Here is a 12,937-nt window from a genome sequence, read left to right on the forward strand (position 1 = left end):
AATATATTTCTTCTGTCATATTAATAAATAGAAAGGAAAAAAATCTACGGACTAGAATACAAATCGAAGGTGAAACAAGCTTCTTTATAAATATGTAATGTAATTATGTTGATTTACATATGCCTATTTGGCAAAGGCATATGTGCTCAAGTCTGAAGTTAAAACGCAAGCCATGGTAAGGCTGACGCACACGATCGCTCTTTCCCATTATATGTTGCGTGTAAAGATAGTGTACTGTGCAGTATCTTTTACAGATAGATCAGAACCTTTACGTGATCTGCTACGTGAATACGATGTCATCCATTTCGAAATTCCGCTGCGTAAACGCAAGATGCTTCGATCATCGTATTATAAAGTCAATCATACAAATGACGGTATTCTATGAAATTATAGTCTTTTTTAATTTAACCTAAAATTATAATTATATAAACGTTACGTACCGCGATTAGCCTGGCAAAAAAAAGCTCGGGAGCCAATAATATGGTTAGATGATCTTATTTTTGCTTGTTGCTTGCCGCGCAACTAGAGATCGCTTAATTTATGTCGTCTAAGGTATGCTGCAAGCAGAGATTTCAGAGACAAGCTCAAAACGATGGTGTGAATTCCCAGAACCAGACTTTTAGAAGCTTTTTCGCTCGAGGAACTGAAAATCGACCGGAAGCCATTTTTCCATGAGCACACTTGAGAAGCATGACGTTTTAACAAAATCCCGTACCCATACCAACCTGCGGGCATATGTCAGTGGGAAAAATAAACCGTTTTTTTTAGACTAAAACTACCGCGCTAGTTTTGAGACATCAAATATTAAGTAGCAATATATTGAAAGTACCACGTCTTTTAATGTCCTTTAACCGAACGGTCAATATCTTAGGTACTAGTGAACGGGATCTCATGAGACAATGAGGAACTGTCAAGTTATTACAAAGTTGTAATTAAAATATAGTTCAGGAGAGACCCATTAAAGGTTACTTTTTTCATATCAGGTTACAAGGTAAAATGTAACTAATTTTATGTCATCATTATTTGACTTATTTCGCAAGGCTTTCTAAACATACAATATATACTAAAAATGCTAAATCCAAATTGCAACCTAATTTGTAGAAATGACTTTACAATATTACTAAAACACCCAAACGTTACATAGCATACCTATGCCACCAGCTCAGCGTTTTTCTAGGAATTCAAGAACCGGTGTTCCTAGTTTTCGGGTTAAGCCTCTATCCAACGTGTAAATAATCAGATATGTTCAGATTTTGAACTTTTCACTACATATAACTTAATAGGACAGGTTGACGAGCCTTCAGGTATTTCCTTTTGTACATGTGTGTGTTTCCTTTATGTCTTAATCTAAATATCCACATGTTGGCACATCGTTCGACGCACACATGACTCAAAACAGCAGCCAGCCAGCCAGCCAGCTTTACAATCACAGGAGGGCGTTCTGTTTTTCCTGCCGACACTCTCCCGCTACGTACTTCTAATGGGTTTTTAAAGATTTTTTTAAATTAGATAAACAATTTTTTAGGTGACTTTTATCCATTGGGTTCAAGCTCTAACTAGTAGAGGAACGACGATATGGGCTGAAATGTAATGCGTTATCAAAAGATGGACGTCGACCGACTGGAATCCAAGAGGTGAAACGTTGTTTACATGCGCATGCTCTGGATTTGACAAAGTTACTTATCCTATATGCAGAAGTTCTCGATCAGGTTGTTAATAATAATAATAATTGTAACTTTTTTTGGTTAAAGACGCCCACCGGCACATTGACGCAATTCGGTAATCTGTTGCATGTGAAAAATCATTTTTATAGAAAATGATTTATAGAAAGTGTTGAAACACTTGCGATCACAAATTCGATCACAATGGTTATGCCGCATCACAAGGGGTGTCATCCGGCAATCACATAATTTTTGAAACACGTATCGAATAGGCAATACAGTTTATGGGACGCGGAAAGCTGATCCTCTCAGATGTGATCCAGATGGTCCATTTGCCTCTGATTACCTTGCTTCTCAAGCTGTTTCGTCAGTACCCGTTCGATACTCTCATCCGATGACGCATAACAATAGTCTGCAGGGAGCACATAATCACATGCAACGGAAGCAACATATAAGGGAAAAGACAAATCGCTTACCGAACTGGCTTCTTTTCAACAAAGTAGATGCCAGTCATTGCAGCATTGACTGTTAATGGCTCGTTATGTACGATATAAGAGCAGCAGCCTTCATTAGCTAAAAGTGTCTAATAAATATTTTAATTTTATTTAAAATTGATTAGTAATGCAATATTAGTAGTATATATATATATATATATATACATAGCATAGTAACATTAGTACTCACAGTATGTCTGAGCTTCGAGCTCCTTAATATCGTCCTTCTTGAGCTTACTCGCCCTGCGACCCATGAGCAGAATCCGGGCGATATCCATTGATTCTACCTCAACGGTTCCAAAGTTTACGAACGGAGAAGATTTCACTCAGAAATTGTCAGCGTAGTCTGGCCTCGACCCGAACCGCTCTGCACCATTAACGGATAGCAACCATATAGCTTGGTCGAATCGCAGTGCTCACGAAGGTCTATATGTGCGCACACACACTAATCAATGCTCTGAAGACCATCCGTTCTGAACGAATGCCCGGTCGTTGTCTGCGCCGTTGGTTGCGCTTGGTAAGTTCGCTAACCACACACACAAATAGATTGTTTCCATTCACTAATTTCACGGGTGTTTTTCTTCCTTGTTTTTTTCGTTATCACGCTTCTAAAAGCCTGAGGACGTTGTAGCATAACTTCCACATTGCGCGCGTCTGTCTCCTTCACAACGATAATTTTGAGCCAAAACGATAATCCGCTTTGAGTTGGACGGGGCCAGGATAGATGACAAAGTAAGACTAGTACTAAATGCAGCGGAATATTAGTGAAAGATGATGATATAGGACTGCAGTCGGCTAGCAGATCCTGAGGAAACTGTATCAGTTGAGACTCTTCGATGAGTTACAAGTTCAGTCTCACGTCGCTAAAAATCTAGGTGCCGTTATGAGGTATTTCGTATGCTGAACGGACGTGTGGGTCGAGCTTTCCGTGAAGTAGCAATCACGGCCGGGTCTCATTCACGAGAGGCCAATCAGCAGACTAGACTCAAATGAGCTCCGTACGTCGATCGATAAAGTTAAATCACACGTTAAATAAACTCGGTCCGTAGCAGTAGTTAGTAGCACCGTTTAGGCTGGGCGAGCCGTTTTATTTATACGTTGAACTCGGCTTGCATGGCAGTGGGTATTATCATTAGTGGCCCATTAGTAACGGGTCCCGCTGATCCGTCCTTCGAAGCAGAGATCTACCTATGTCCTGTTCTCGCTAGGAAACTTCCTACCGCACTTTGACACACTGGTTGGCTACCATACGAACGGTTTGTGAATTCATCTTCAATTTTTTTGCATCACGTACTTCTCCAGCAGACAAAATGCGCAGGATTGAAAAAGACAATTCGCGACATCCGCTCTAACTTAGCCGTTACTCTCGCTATTAGTGTTTCCGGTGTTGTTATTCCTTAAGTTACTGTTATAATTCTCATTATCCAAATTTCGCTACTGTTTTAGACTTCAACGGCCTAGCACTCTACCGCAAAAACGTGTAGACTAACTTGCTCCACGGCCACCTCACCGTTCGTTATCAGATATTGGATGGCGACTACACATCGGATAGGCGGATATCTGTCGAGAATCGGCAGCCACATGGTCGACCTCGCATGCGGTTCTCATGTAGAGTGGCTCGTCCAGCGCGAGGCACCCCGCTACCCTGAGGAGACTGTTGACTAAAACTGGCGACCGTTTAGACTGCTCCTGCCGCTGCCAGACCATCCATCTGGACTCCTTTCCTGTAGCAGCAGCAGTTGCCTTATAGGGCATCAACGCGGCTCTCTCGAATGCGTTTCACCCCGTGGCCCAACAAGCAGGAATCCCTTCGTTGCTCCTGTCTAAGATACCCAGCGCGGAACCTCCCTGTTTTCTGAGGATTGCCACTATCCTGACTCCCAACCACTCGCTGCCTTCAATCATCCCCGACAGACAGCCCCGCCACGCCACGCCACCCGCCGCAGTTGCTGCCACCGAAGCTTCCCTGTTAGCCCACGGTCGGCTTTTGCCCTTGCCACCAGTAGTGAGGGAGGGCAGCGAGGTGCTACCATGATGCTCTTGGCCACATCATGTCACTAGACTCCACACTTAGTGCGCAACATTTGCGTACTACTGAAGCCTATCGACAATCCATGTCGGTAGGTTACCGCTTGGTCGCCGCGTCTGTGAACGGGCCAGCTAGGTCGCATCTATGCCCAATCAATACCTAGACCAAAACCATACAGTAAATAAGGGTACCATACAGGCTTTACTTTTTGAAAATCATTCGTTTATTACGTTAGCGAAGAGCGCATTGACCCTGTTTTTACTCTGTGAATTGTCAAATGTTGCAGCAATGCGTGGACAGGAGTGTCAAAATATGCGCATGATCAGCGACATACATTGACGTTTCGAACTTTCGTAATGGCCCGGATGAGTAATACGCGTGTTTTTGAGCCCGTTGTTATGGTAACTATGAATACGCGGGCATCGCTGGTTCAAACTTCAGCGTTAGCAAATGGTTACGACTATGGGCACATTTCATAGTTCTGTTGGGCGTGCGCCAAATAAGGGCCTACAAGACCCACCCTGGCTAGACCTCCTAATGGCGACGTGCTATTGATAGAATAGCGAAGAGGTAATCGCGAAAACTTACTTGCATAGTAAAATATCCAACCATGTTAAAAGACATGACAGCAGGCAAAAAGTACTTTAGTATCGAAGTTATGCGTAGGAAATATAAATTGATAGATTAAATATTGATGTTTATAAGACCTGTGGTATTTTGTCTCTGGACCCATTATTTAAATGCATTGCCGTCGGTAGCAGCTAATACTCAGCCGGTATATTTATTTGTGCTACATTCGTCTAGTGTCAGCGTAAGAAACAGTACACTGAAAATTTTCAAAATAATCAATGATCTCCCGCCAGCTTTTTCTTTTAATGCAAAAAGCTATTCTCTCGTTAAACTAGGACGACACACACACAACACCAAGTTCCTCGCCCGAAGTTTTTCATAAACGCCAATTGCTACTAGAGTCAGTAATACATAGCTGTAAATAATAACAGGAGGCGCCGATCTAATATGTCCATTCTTAAAGAATACTGATCTCAGTTTCGCTGTGTGATGGTTCTGGCTTTCAAAAGGCAGAGGAAAATCGTAGTACCCTCTAATGAAGTGCACAATTTTGCCCCCTTCACCGTAGCGTACGACTAAAAATACTAGGTGTCCTCATTTTCAACGTGGAATATGATTCTATCTACGTCCAACAAGTATACACAAAACAGACCGTTACACCCTATTGATTTTCATTTGACAGTCAACTGACCAGATAATTTCGATTCAACGCCACCCCGGCCTGACAGGCCTACGGAGCATACTCTTGGTGGCAATGGGAGTGGGCATACAGCATGGGAGTGGAGAGCCGAGTCACCAGGGTCGAAACCAACGGACATCCAAACTATATGGCGGCGAATTGTTTATTCGCGAGCGAGCGAACGAACGAAGTGATATCGCGACGCGTCAACGAAACCAGTCGACAGAGGCCGTAAAACTTTCGAGGGCAGGCACCGCGTGAAACTAGGAAAATCGTTGAAGAGCGGCGGCCCCCTGTCAGCCTTTTGTTGGAGCCTATAGGAGTTGTAACGAGAAGCGGAACGTTGGATCAGGCTGGGAAAATGCTATAAACACTGCTAACACCTGGAACTGGTTCAGTTCTAAGAAGAAACATGCCCCTTCTTTAACAGCCTAATTAATAACGCAAATTCATACCTTTATTTACACTAAATGTATAGAATTTTGCGTGTGGCAAACGTATCGATCTCATTGGGCATTGGCGAAGGTAAAAATGATATTGGTCATAGTGGCGTGTAGTTGCAAAACAATTGATGCTGACAGAACATTGTATCAGCTTGCAGCTCTATATCTATAATACGAATTTTGTACAAAGAACTAAAATTCCATACATTTGGAAAGCGTTCAGGAAAGGCTTTACTTGCGGTTTGTGCGATTGTTCCTTTGTGCCAATATGCTTGCCCAAAATATGTGGTCTTTTTATGGATTTAAGTTCGATTGGTCTCGATCAATTCGAAGTATCATGTGCCCTGCCTAAATAATACGCCGCCATTTAAAGACACTTCGACAAACTATATACGAGCATTCATTGTATTGTACAATCATTATATTATATATATAGTATGAGAATTCTGTTATAGAATATGGGTTAGTGTTGAACGACGGCTAAATCTTTGGCTGAAAAGGCCAATGTCGCTGATCCAAGTCCTACCAGTAACGCGTGTCAATGCTATTGCAATTGATTAAAGAATTAATTTAACAAATTGTGCCTGTTATTGAATAATAAAACTCGAAGACCTGCAGGCTTATTTCGTTTCAATCAGTAGAAGCTTGTTAACCGTATTAGTTCTAGATCCACGTCACATCGAAGTGTTGATTAATTATGTTTAACTGTTAACCCCCGGGGGTGAGCATATTGGCTGCGCTTTGCGAATGCGAAACAAACAGGCAGTAGCCGTACGGTTGGCGACATCTGGACGCGAGAACATGGCGTTCAATTGTGCATAGGACGCGAAAGCGAGATAAGAGCTAAATAAAGTTTACGAAAAAAAAGACACAAAGCAGAAAGAAAACACTAAGGCCCAGGTATTTAGAATAGGATAGAAACGCAAAATGAGAACTTCGTTATTAGACTGTCTGATAATGATTGCTGTTAATTTGTTCGGCCTCTTTTGATTTTGTTTATTTCTTCAAGGAACACCTGCCTGTTTCACGTAAGCCGAGTATTGAGGTCGACCTTGGCAACCGGTTTCCACTAGCCGAGATCACTAGCCGATATTTGTCATCCACTCTCGTACCCTTCACCCCGAACCCCTGAACGGTTATTTATAAATACTTTTCTTGTTGCAATAAAAATGACTTGGACTTGATTTGACCCATATCTATTTTTCATTCCGTCCCATCAAGCTCTTGAATGGCTGAAGCAGGGTGTCTATGAATGGCAGTAAATACTAATATGATCGAAAGTCCCAGATCAGTGTGTTGTCAACGAACGTTGCTCTAACACTCCAACAAGCTAGAAGTTTATTTCCTATCAAGCCGAACCCAGGCGGTTCTCCTGACAAGCGAAACACTCGAAAGTAATTTCTCTCCGAAGTATCGTATTATACTGATGCCATTTTCTATCACAGTGAATAATAGAATGAAAAAGTGACAACACAATAACATCAAGATACTCTCGTATCGCGTTTACATTCAGCGGCTACACTCGTTCAGTGGCGTGTTAAAATCTTGGAGGTCACTAGAGAGCCGCGACTATTTGTACTATGGCAAAGGCTCCTGGGCGAAATTAATCTATGCATCAGAGATTAGATAAAAGGTACTTGGCAGAACGTGTTGAGATAGGTCTCTTGGTAGTTTGTTATGGCGGGGTGAACGCGTGGGATGACGAACAGGGTAGAACGGAATTAAACCGATTAACTCAATTGATAAGAATACATCGACTGATCATCGCACTATCGTTGGGCATATTTTTAGACGCATGTTCCCTGTTTAAGCTGACACCAATCATTGGCGTGCATATGTTTTTGCGGTAGAAAAGTCGAGACGATGAAATAGACGCCCTGCTCTGTAGAAAATGGCAAAAGTGAGCGGAAAACACTGAATTAACATAATGCGATGAGCTGCAATGGTTTTGGAAGTTTCCTATATTAGAGCGAATAGCTGGAAGAATTATTCCGGAGATCTTTCGCGTACGACGGAAGCTCGTACGAGTACGAGTTCAGCAAAAATTTTGTAGCACACTTTGTATTTTCCTGCATCGCGGACTTGAGAGAATTTCTATGTGATCTAGATATTTAGTGATGGACTCACACTGTAGGCCCGGGTAGCGAAGAGAAAACGGACCGTCAGTGATGGACCCTATCCGAAGGTTTAGATCCATGTGCAGCAACTTTGTATAGAATCGTCGTTCGGATCGATGAACAGTCGGATCAATTTTGTCAACCTGTTTTAGGACTGAAACTAATTACGCCGATAGACTTAGGCCCATTCGATCTTATTTTAAACCCAAAGTAATTCACACGAACGGATAATTAGTAAATGAAGTGCTTCTCGTTTAACGTCTAAGTTCCATGGAAGCAGTCTTCCAAATAGCATGTGCCATTAGTTTTTTCGGTACAATGTACTACCCAGCCCCTATAGCCTAAAGTTTCTCTAGATTCTAAACGAGATTCTCTTGTTTACTTAGCTGACCGAGGACATTATTCGACTAGCTAGTCTTGCAGAAATAAAGACAAAGATAAATTTGCTAGCGCCTGTGTAGCTTCTGTTGGCAGCTTCAGTATCTAACTGTCAGCTGGGGTTTTATAGTTTCATTGATAGCCTCTTACTCTAGGGACTGGTCTCATTCTGTCAGAGTCGAAATTTTCTGAGTCACTTTCACTCGTCCGAGTAACTGAAGCTTATATAAAGCAGTCATCTGTTTCCCAATGGCGCTGTTGTATCTAACAACAATGGAACATCGTCTCGTGCACATTTGTCCATCAGCTTATTGCCCATTGATAAGGCACCGATTTTTCGGAAGCATAAAGCGCATATACGCAATCAATAGAATCTATGCCAACATCAGAAGTGCTAGTCAACAAATGCATGTTGAACGCTTTCTGCCAGGTATATATCAAATACCTAAACCTATTCGATTCAGTCAGATCAGGCACAAAATATGAACATGTCGAGCATATCTATGGCCTTTGTAAACAACGTCTCTTGGTATATTTTCAGGAATCAGAATGAAAATTCTAATACCCAATCATTTTCGAATACAACATCATGGTCAAACCCATCTGTGATGTTTGCTAACCCCACAACTGAGCTCTGTCTAGCCAAATACCACGGCGCTTAGGCCGTAAGCCAGAAGAGCAACACTAAAGCCTGTTTATGCAAGATCAGCTTGCACCGAAACGATAACACCCTCGGACATTTTTTGAAATAATATATTCTCCAGCGAAACTGTTTGAAGACAGACGAGCCCCCGTGAGCACTTGAACATATAGAAGAGGACCTCCAGCAGTTTACGCTACCACTTATCGTAGGGCTACGCTTGTTTTTGATGAGTTTTATGGCAATGGCACGCCCATGGATTACATATAATCATAGAAGGTTGCATTCACGCAAACGTTTTACTAGCTCGATGCTTTCGAGCCAGTGAAGTTCACAGGTGACGCTTGTGCGGAGTTCGCTTGTAAGGAGCCAAGATCAATCCTTTATTTATGTTATCCTTTTAGCTAACGTCTCTGGTTTGGCTGACTTTCATACACAGACATAAGAAGCTTTTGTTCTGTTCTATTCATAAAAACTAAGACATTGTACAGGCTTGACGTTGCGTAACTACCAAACGACGGGGGATAATATAAACGGTTTAGTCGCATATGCGAAACGGCTCCTTCTGGACCTTCCATTTTTGTGGATCAGCGTCAATTGACCAGGCTTCTAGGTAGCCCAGGTCGAATTCCTCTGAAAAGATTTGCTGTGAAGGATCTTCGCACCTCAGTAATCGACCTCGTTGTGAGGGCTCGGAACTTCCAGCATATGCGAGACACTGCATTAGAAAAGGACGAACACCCTACCCTCAAAGTCCTGTTCCTAAGAATGATGTCATTTATTCATTCGTTACGTACTTGCACCGTAGTATTTATTCGTTTTAGAGCTTCGGTTGTTTAAAGAAGAGCGTCATTTAATTCGATGGCTATACACGCATTCGTAATGTATTATTACAATAGTAAAAAGAATAAGATTACCCGACATAGGCCAGTGTCGTCCGTTTCTAAAAGGCGGTCCATTGTAATGTCACCTTTGAATGTTTTCAGTGTAAAAATATTTTATTTTTAAAATATTAAAGTTAAAAGTACTTAGCAGGGTTCATCATCAACGTTTCAGAATCTAATTAACAGCAAACAATTTTCTCAGACAGAGGATCAGAGGAGCAGCTGATCATGGTATTTCATTAGCCTATTCGTTCAAGCTTCATCAATGTACATAGACAGTTACGATATAACTATATTTATTATATGTTCATTTAAGGAAGCAGGGAACTTAATATAGCAGTGGCTTCTTCATGCTGAAAAACACTTCTTCGATAAAATTGTTTTTTATATATACCATCTAGATTAGAAATAATGTAGAACTCCAGCTGACTTGAATGTCATTAAAGGATGTCTTTCATCCGTAAACGTTCGATTCATGCGAGTAGTAAAGAAGAATCACTCTGACCCGACGTCCTGTTACAGTTTCAATTCGCAGCCTGCCTGATAGGCTGTCTCCTGCTTAGAGCACTTACCGACGATGCATATTGTTCTATAGACTCCTAACTTATCCAGCCACAAGACATACACAGGTATTTTGATTGTGAATTGTCGGGCTATATTATGATAAGTCAATAAGTGGATACGTATTATATTCAACTGTTCCAACGGCATTTCGTATGTCGTTTTTTGTTTGAGTGCATCGCCGAAAATTAAAAAGGAAGCTTCCAACAAGCTGGATGTACGCTCGTGCACCCTTAGCGGCGACTTCTTGTCCATCGGTGCTGCTACGTTGATTGATCACGCAAACGTAAGTTAAAGCTGCGGAGCAATTCGGCTTGCTGTAGTTCTTTCAGGTCGATCGATCCATGGACAACTGCTTGATGTGCAACAGCCTAAAATTAGGTACAAGTTTCCGCTTATATGGTCGATGCTCCGTTCTGACGAGGACTCGACTCAGTGGATAAATTTACTTTAACTAAGTGGCTGTCTAAGGCTAGGCTCTCGCGGGTGACCAGAGCCGCCTGTATAGAATCGGTCCCCTAGATCGCAGGAGTGGCTGAATGCAGGGAGATTTGCATGAATGACGGAAGGATAGGAGCGTGGGTAGAACCTGATCAATTAGCATGTGTGAGATTGACGGCTGGCACTTTGCGCAATAATCAAAATTAGTTGGTGCGTAATTTTAGCAAGGGTCTATTTTTGTGACAATCACTTAGTTATTTTTCTTTTTTAGCTGCGTTGGACGAGGCCAGAAATATGGTTTTATTCCATAACGGGTTACAGGAAGACAGGAATCAACTCCCAAGAAAGAATTCTGCTCACGCAGAAGTTGGCCATCTCTATAGCTGCTTTTAGATAGCCTGAAGAAACTCTTTGGGGTATCAGATACAATGTGAATGTAACTTATTCACAGGTTCTTTCGCTTAATTTCTTGTGTATCACTAGTAATACAAACTATTGAATAAAGGGCCAAATATCACCTCGAAGCTAGCTTAGAGTTACCGCTTAATTTCTTTGGAATTATGGAAGTTGCAGTGATTACATCAGTCGACGTCGGTTCGTTTGAAACACGGACCACAATGTTCAGATTCCATTTAGAAGAGATGGCCGAAATCACCTGACTCCTGATCAATCCTGTAACTGCTGCTAATATCCGGCTATGCATGCCATAATTGTAATTTACACAAATTTTAAAAACAAGAAAACATTTGACAATTTTCAGGAGTGCGATCTCTCGTCCTTAGTACGGCTTTGTATGATGAAATACGCAAATTTACCAGAGAATATCTTGCAACATACAATAAGATAAGCCATTGACTTTTCCGTAAATCGCGATCGTCGCGACCAATCGCCGTGTGGAACCATCAAAGTTTACACCAGAAGAGAACTTAATGTAGATATCAATATTAATAATGTATTAATTAACGAGTTTTCGTTGATCTCTTACTACCAGTGTTTCCTATGGTTGAAAAAAAGTAAAACAACGCGAGTCCGAAAGGATCGTTTCATGAAAAAGTGGCGTCACCTGCTCCGTGTGATTGGCGCGTCTCGCCGCGCTGTCAGCATAATTTCTGTTACGTTACCTGCTGTCCTACTTCCATTAGTGCATTTAGGAATTCATCGGATAACGTACGCCGTCGGAGCTGTTGCGTGCATTTGCCGCAACTCTATCAAATAAACACCAAGTTGCAGTTACATTTCCTTCGTGTAAATTCCATCTGACAGCGTCATACGTAAAGCCCTTTATTTAACCTACGGTGTTTGTTGACTAATCATACTTGTCCGGATTTGTTGTTATTTCGTCTTCGCCTGCGACCTATTAGACAAACTTGTATATAGACCTTGGGGTTATTGAATGCAAAGCGGTAAAATTCCTATTGCAAAGATTAGCCATTAGTATTTTATTGTAGTGGCCATAGCTTTCCTAGTTACTACTGCTTATGAAAAATGAGGATTTTCTAAATTATTCCGCCATACGCCCCTATTTCACACCATTCGTTTTAGACGTATCGAAACCGCGTATACGAATACTACTTACAACTGCTCGAATGCTTAACTTTTGCTGCCAAAACAAAAAACTTACGATAGCTTTTTTCGAGACGCGGCCTCTTTTGTCCTTTGTAGGACATCTGTACTTGTAAGAAAGGAACCAGCTTATGAATGTGAATAAGCACAGAGTAATGTAAAGACATAGTATTTATAATTTAATGCTTGACATTTGTATACAGTCCTTCGTATCGAAGACAATTTACGATCAAACCATTAGTTCAGCTTGGAGCTATATTCTTAATAGTAGCTACTCCCTGTATAACGTGCTGTTGACTACTGAAATATTACTGAAATATGGAATATTGCTGCCATTGATATAAAAACAAAATTAGGTATTTAGCAAAAAAAAATAGGGCAACCTACCGACATAAAGATACAAAACAATAAAAAATTTACAATTTGGATCTGGCGAGGACTAGTTCATAAGTTCAATTCGGACGTCTCGTATCTTTA

General features: G+C 41.4%; 1 protein-coding gene and 1 long non-coding RNA gene across 2 annotated transcripts in view; one reads left to right on the top strand and one right to left on the bottom strand.

Annotated features, from left to right (window-relative positions):
- LOC111274007 (frequenin-1) overlaps positions 1 to 4,342 on the bottom strand; it is a 76,125-nt gene extending 71,783 nt beyond the window's left edge. Inside the window, exon 1 of the mRNA XM_086967491.1 lies at positions 2,346 to 4,342. Within this exon, the coding sequence (XP_086823617.1) occupies positions 2,346 to 2,433 (88 nt within the window). The 5' untranslated portion in view covers positions 2,434 to 4,342. The remainder of the gene's footprint in view (positions 1 to 2,345) is intronic.
- LOC111274009 (uncharacterized) overlaps positions 1 to 7,065 on the top strand; it is a 22,944-nt gene extending 15,879 nt beyond the window's left edge. The window contains exon 2 of the long non-coding RNA XR_002688159.2: positions 6,886 to 7,065. This is a non-coding gene — a long non-coding RNA (uncharacterized LOC111274009). The remainder of the gene's footprint in view (positions 1 to 6,885) is intronic.
- The last annotated feature ends 5,872 nt before the right edge of the window (positions 7,066 to 12,937 follow it).

Source organism: Varroa jacobsoni, unplaced genomic scaffold, assembly GCF_002532875.2.
Source record: "Varroa jacobsoni isolate VJ856 unplaced genomic scaffold, vjacob_1.0 scaffold_243, whole genome shotgun sequence".
In the NCBI taxonomy this organism is placed as follows: domain Eukaryota; kingdom Metazoa; phylum Arthropoda; class Arachnida; order Mesostigmata; family Varroidae; genus Varroa; species Varroa jacobsoni.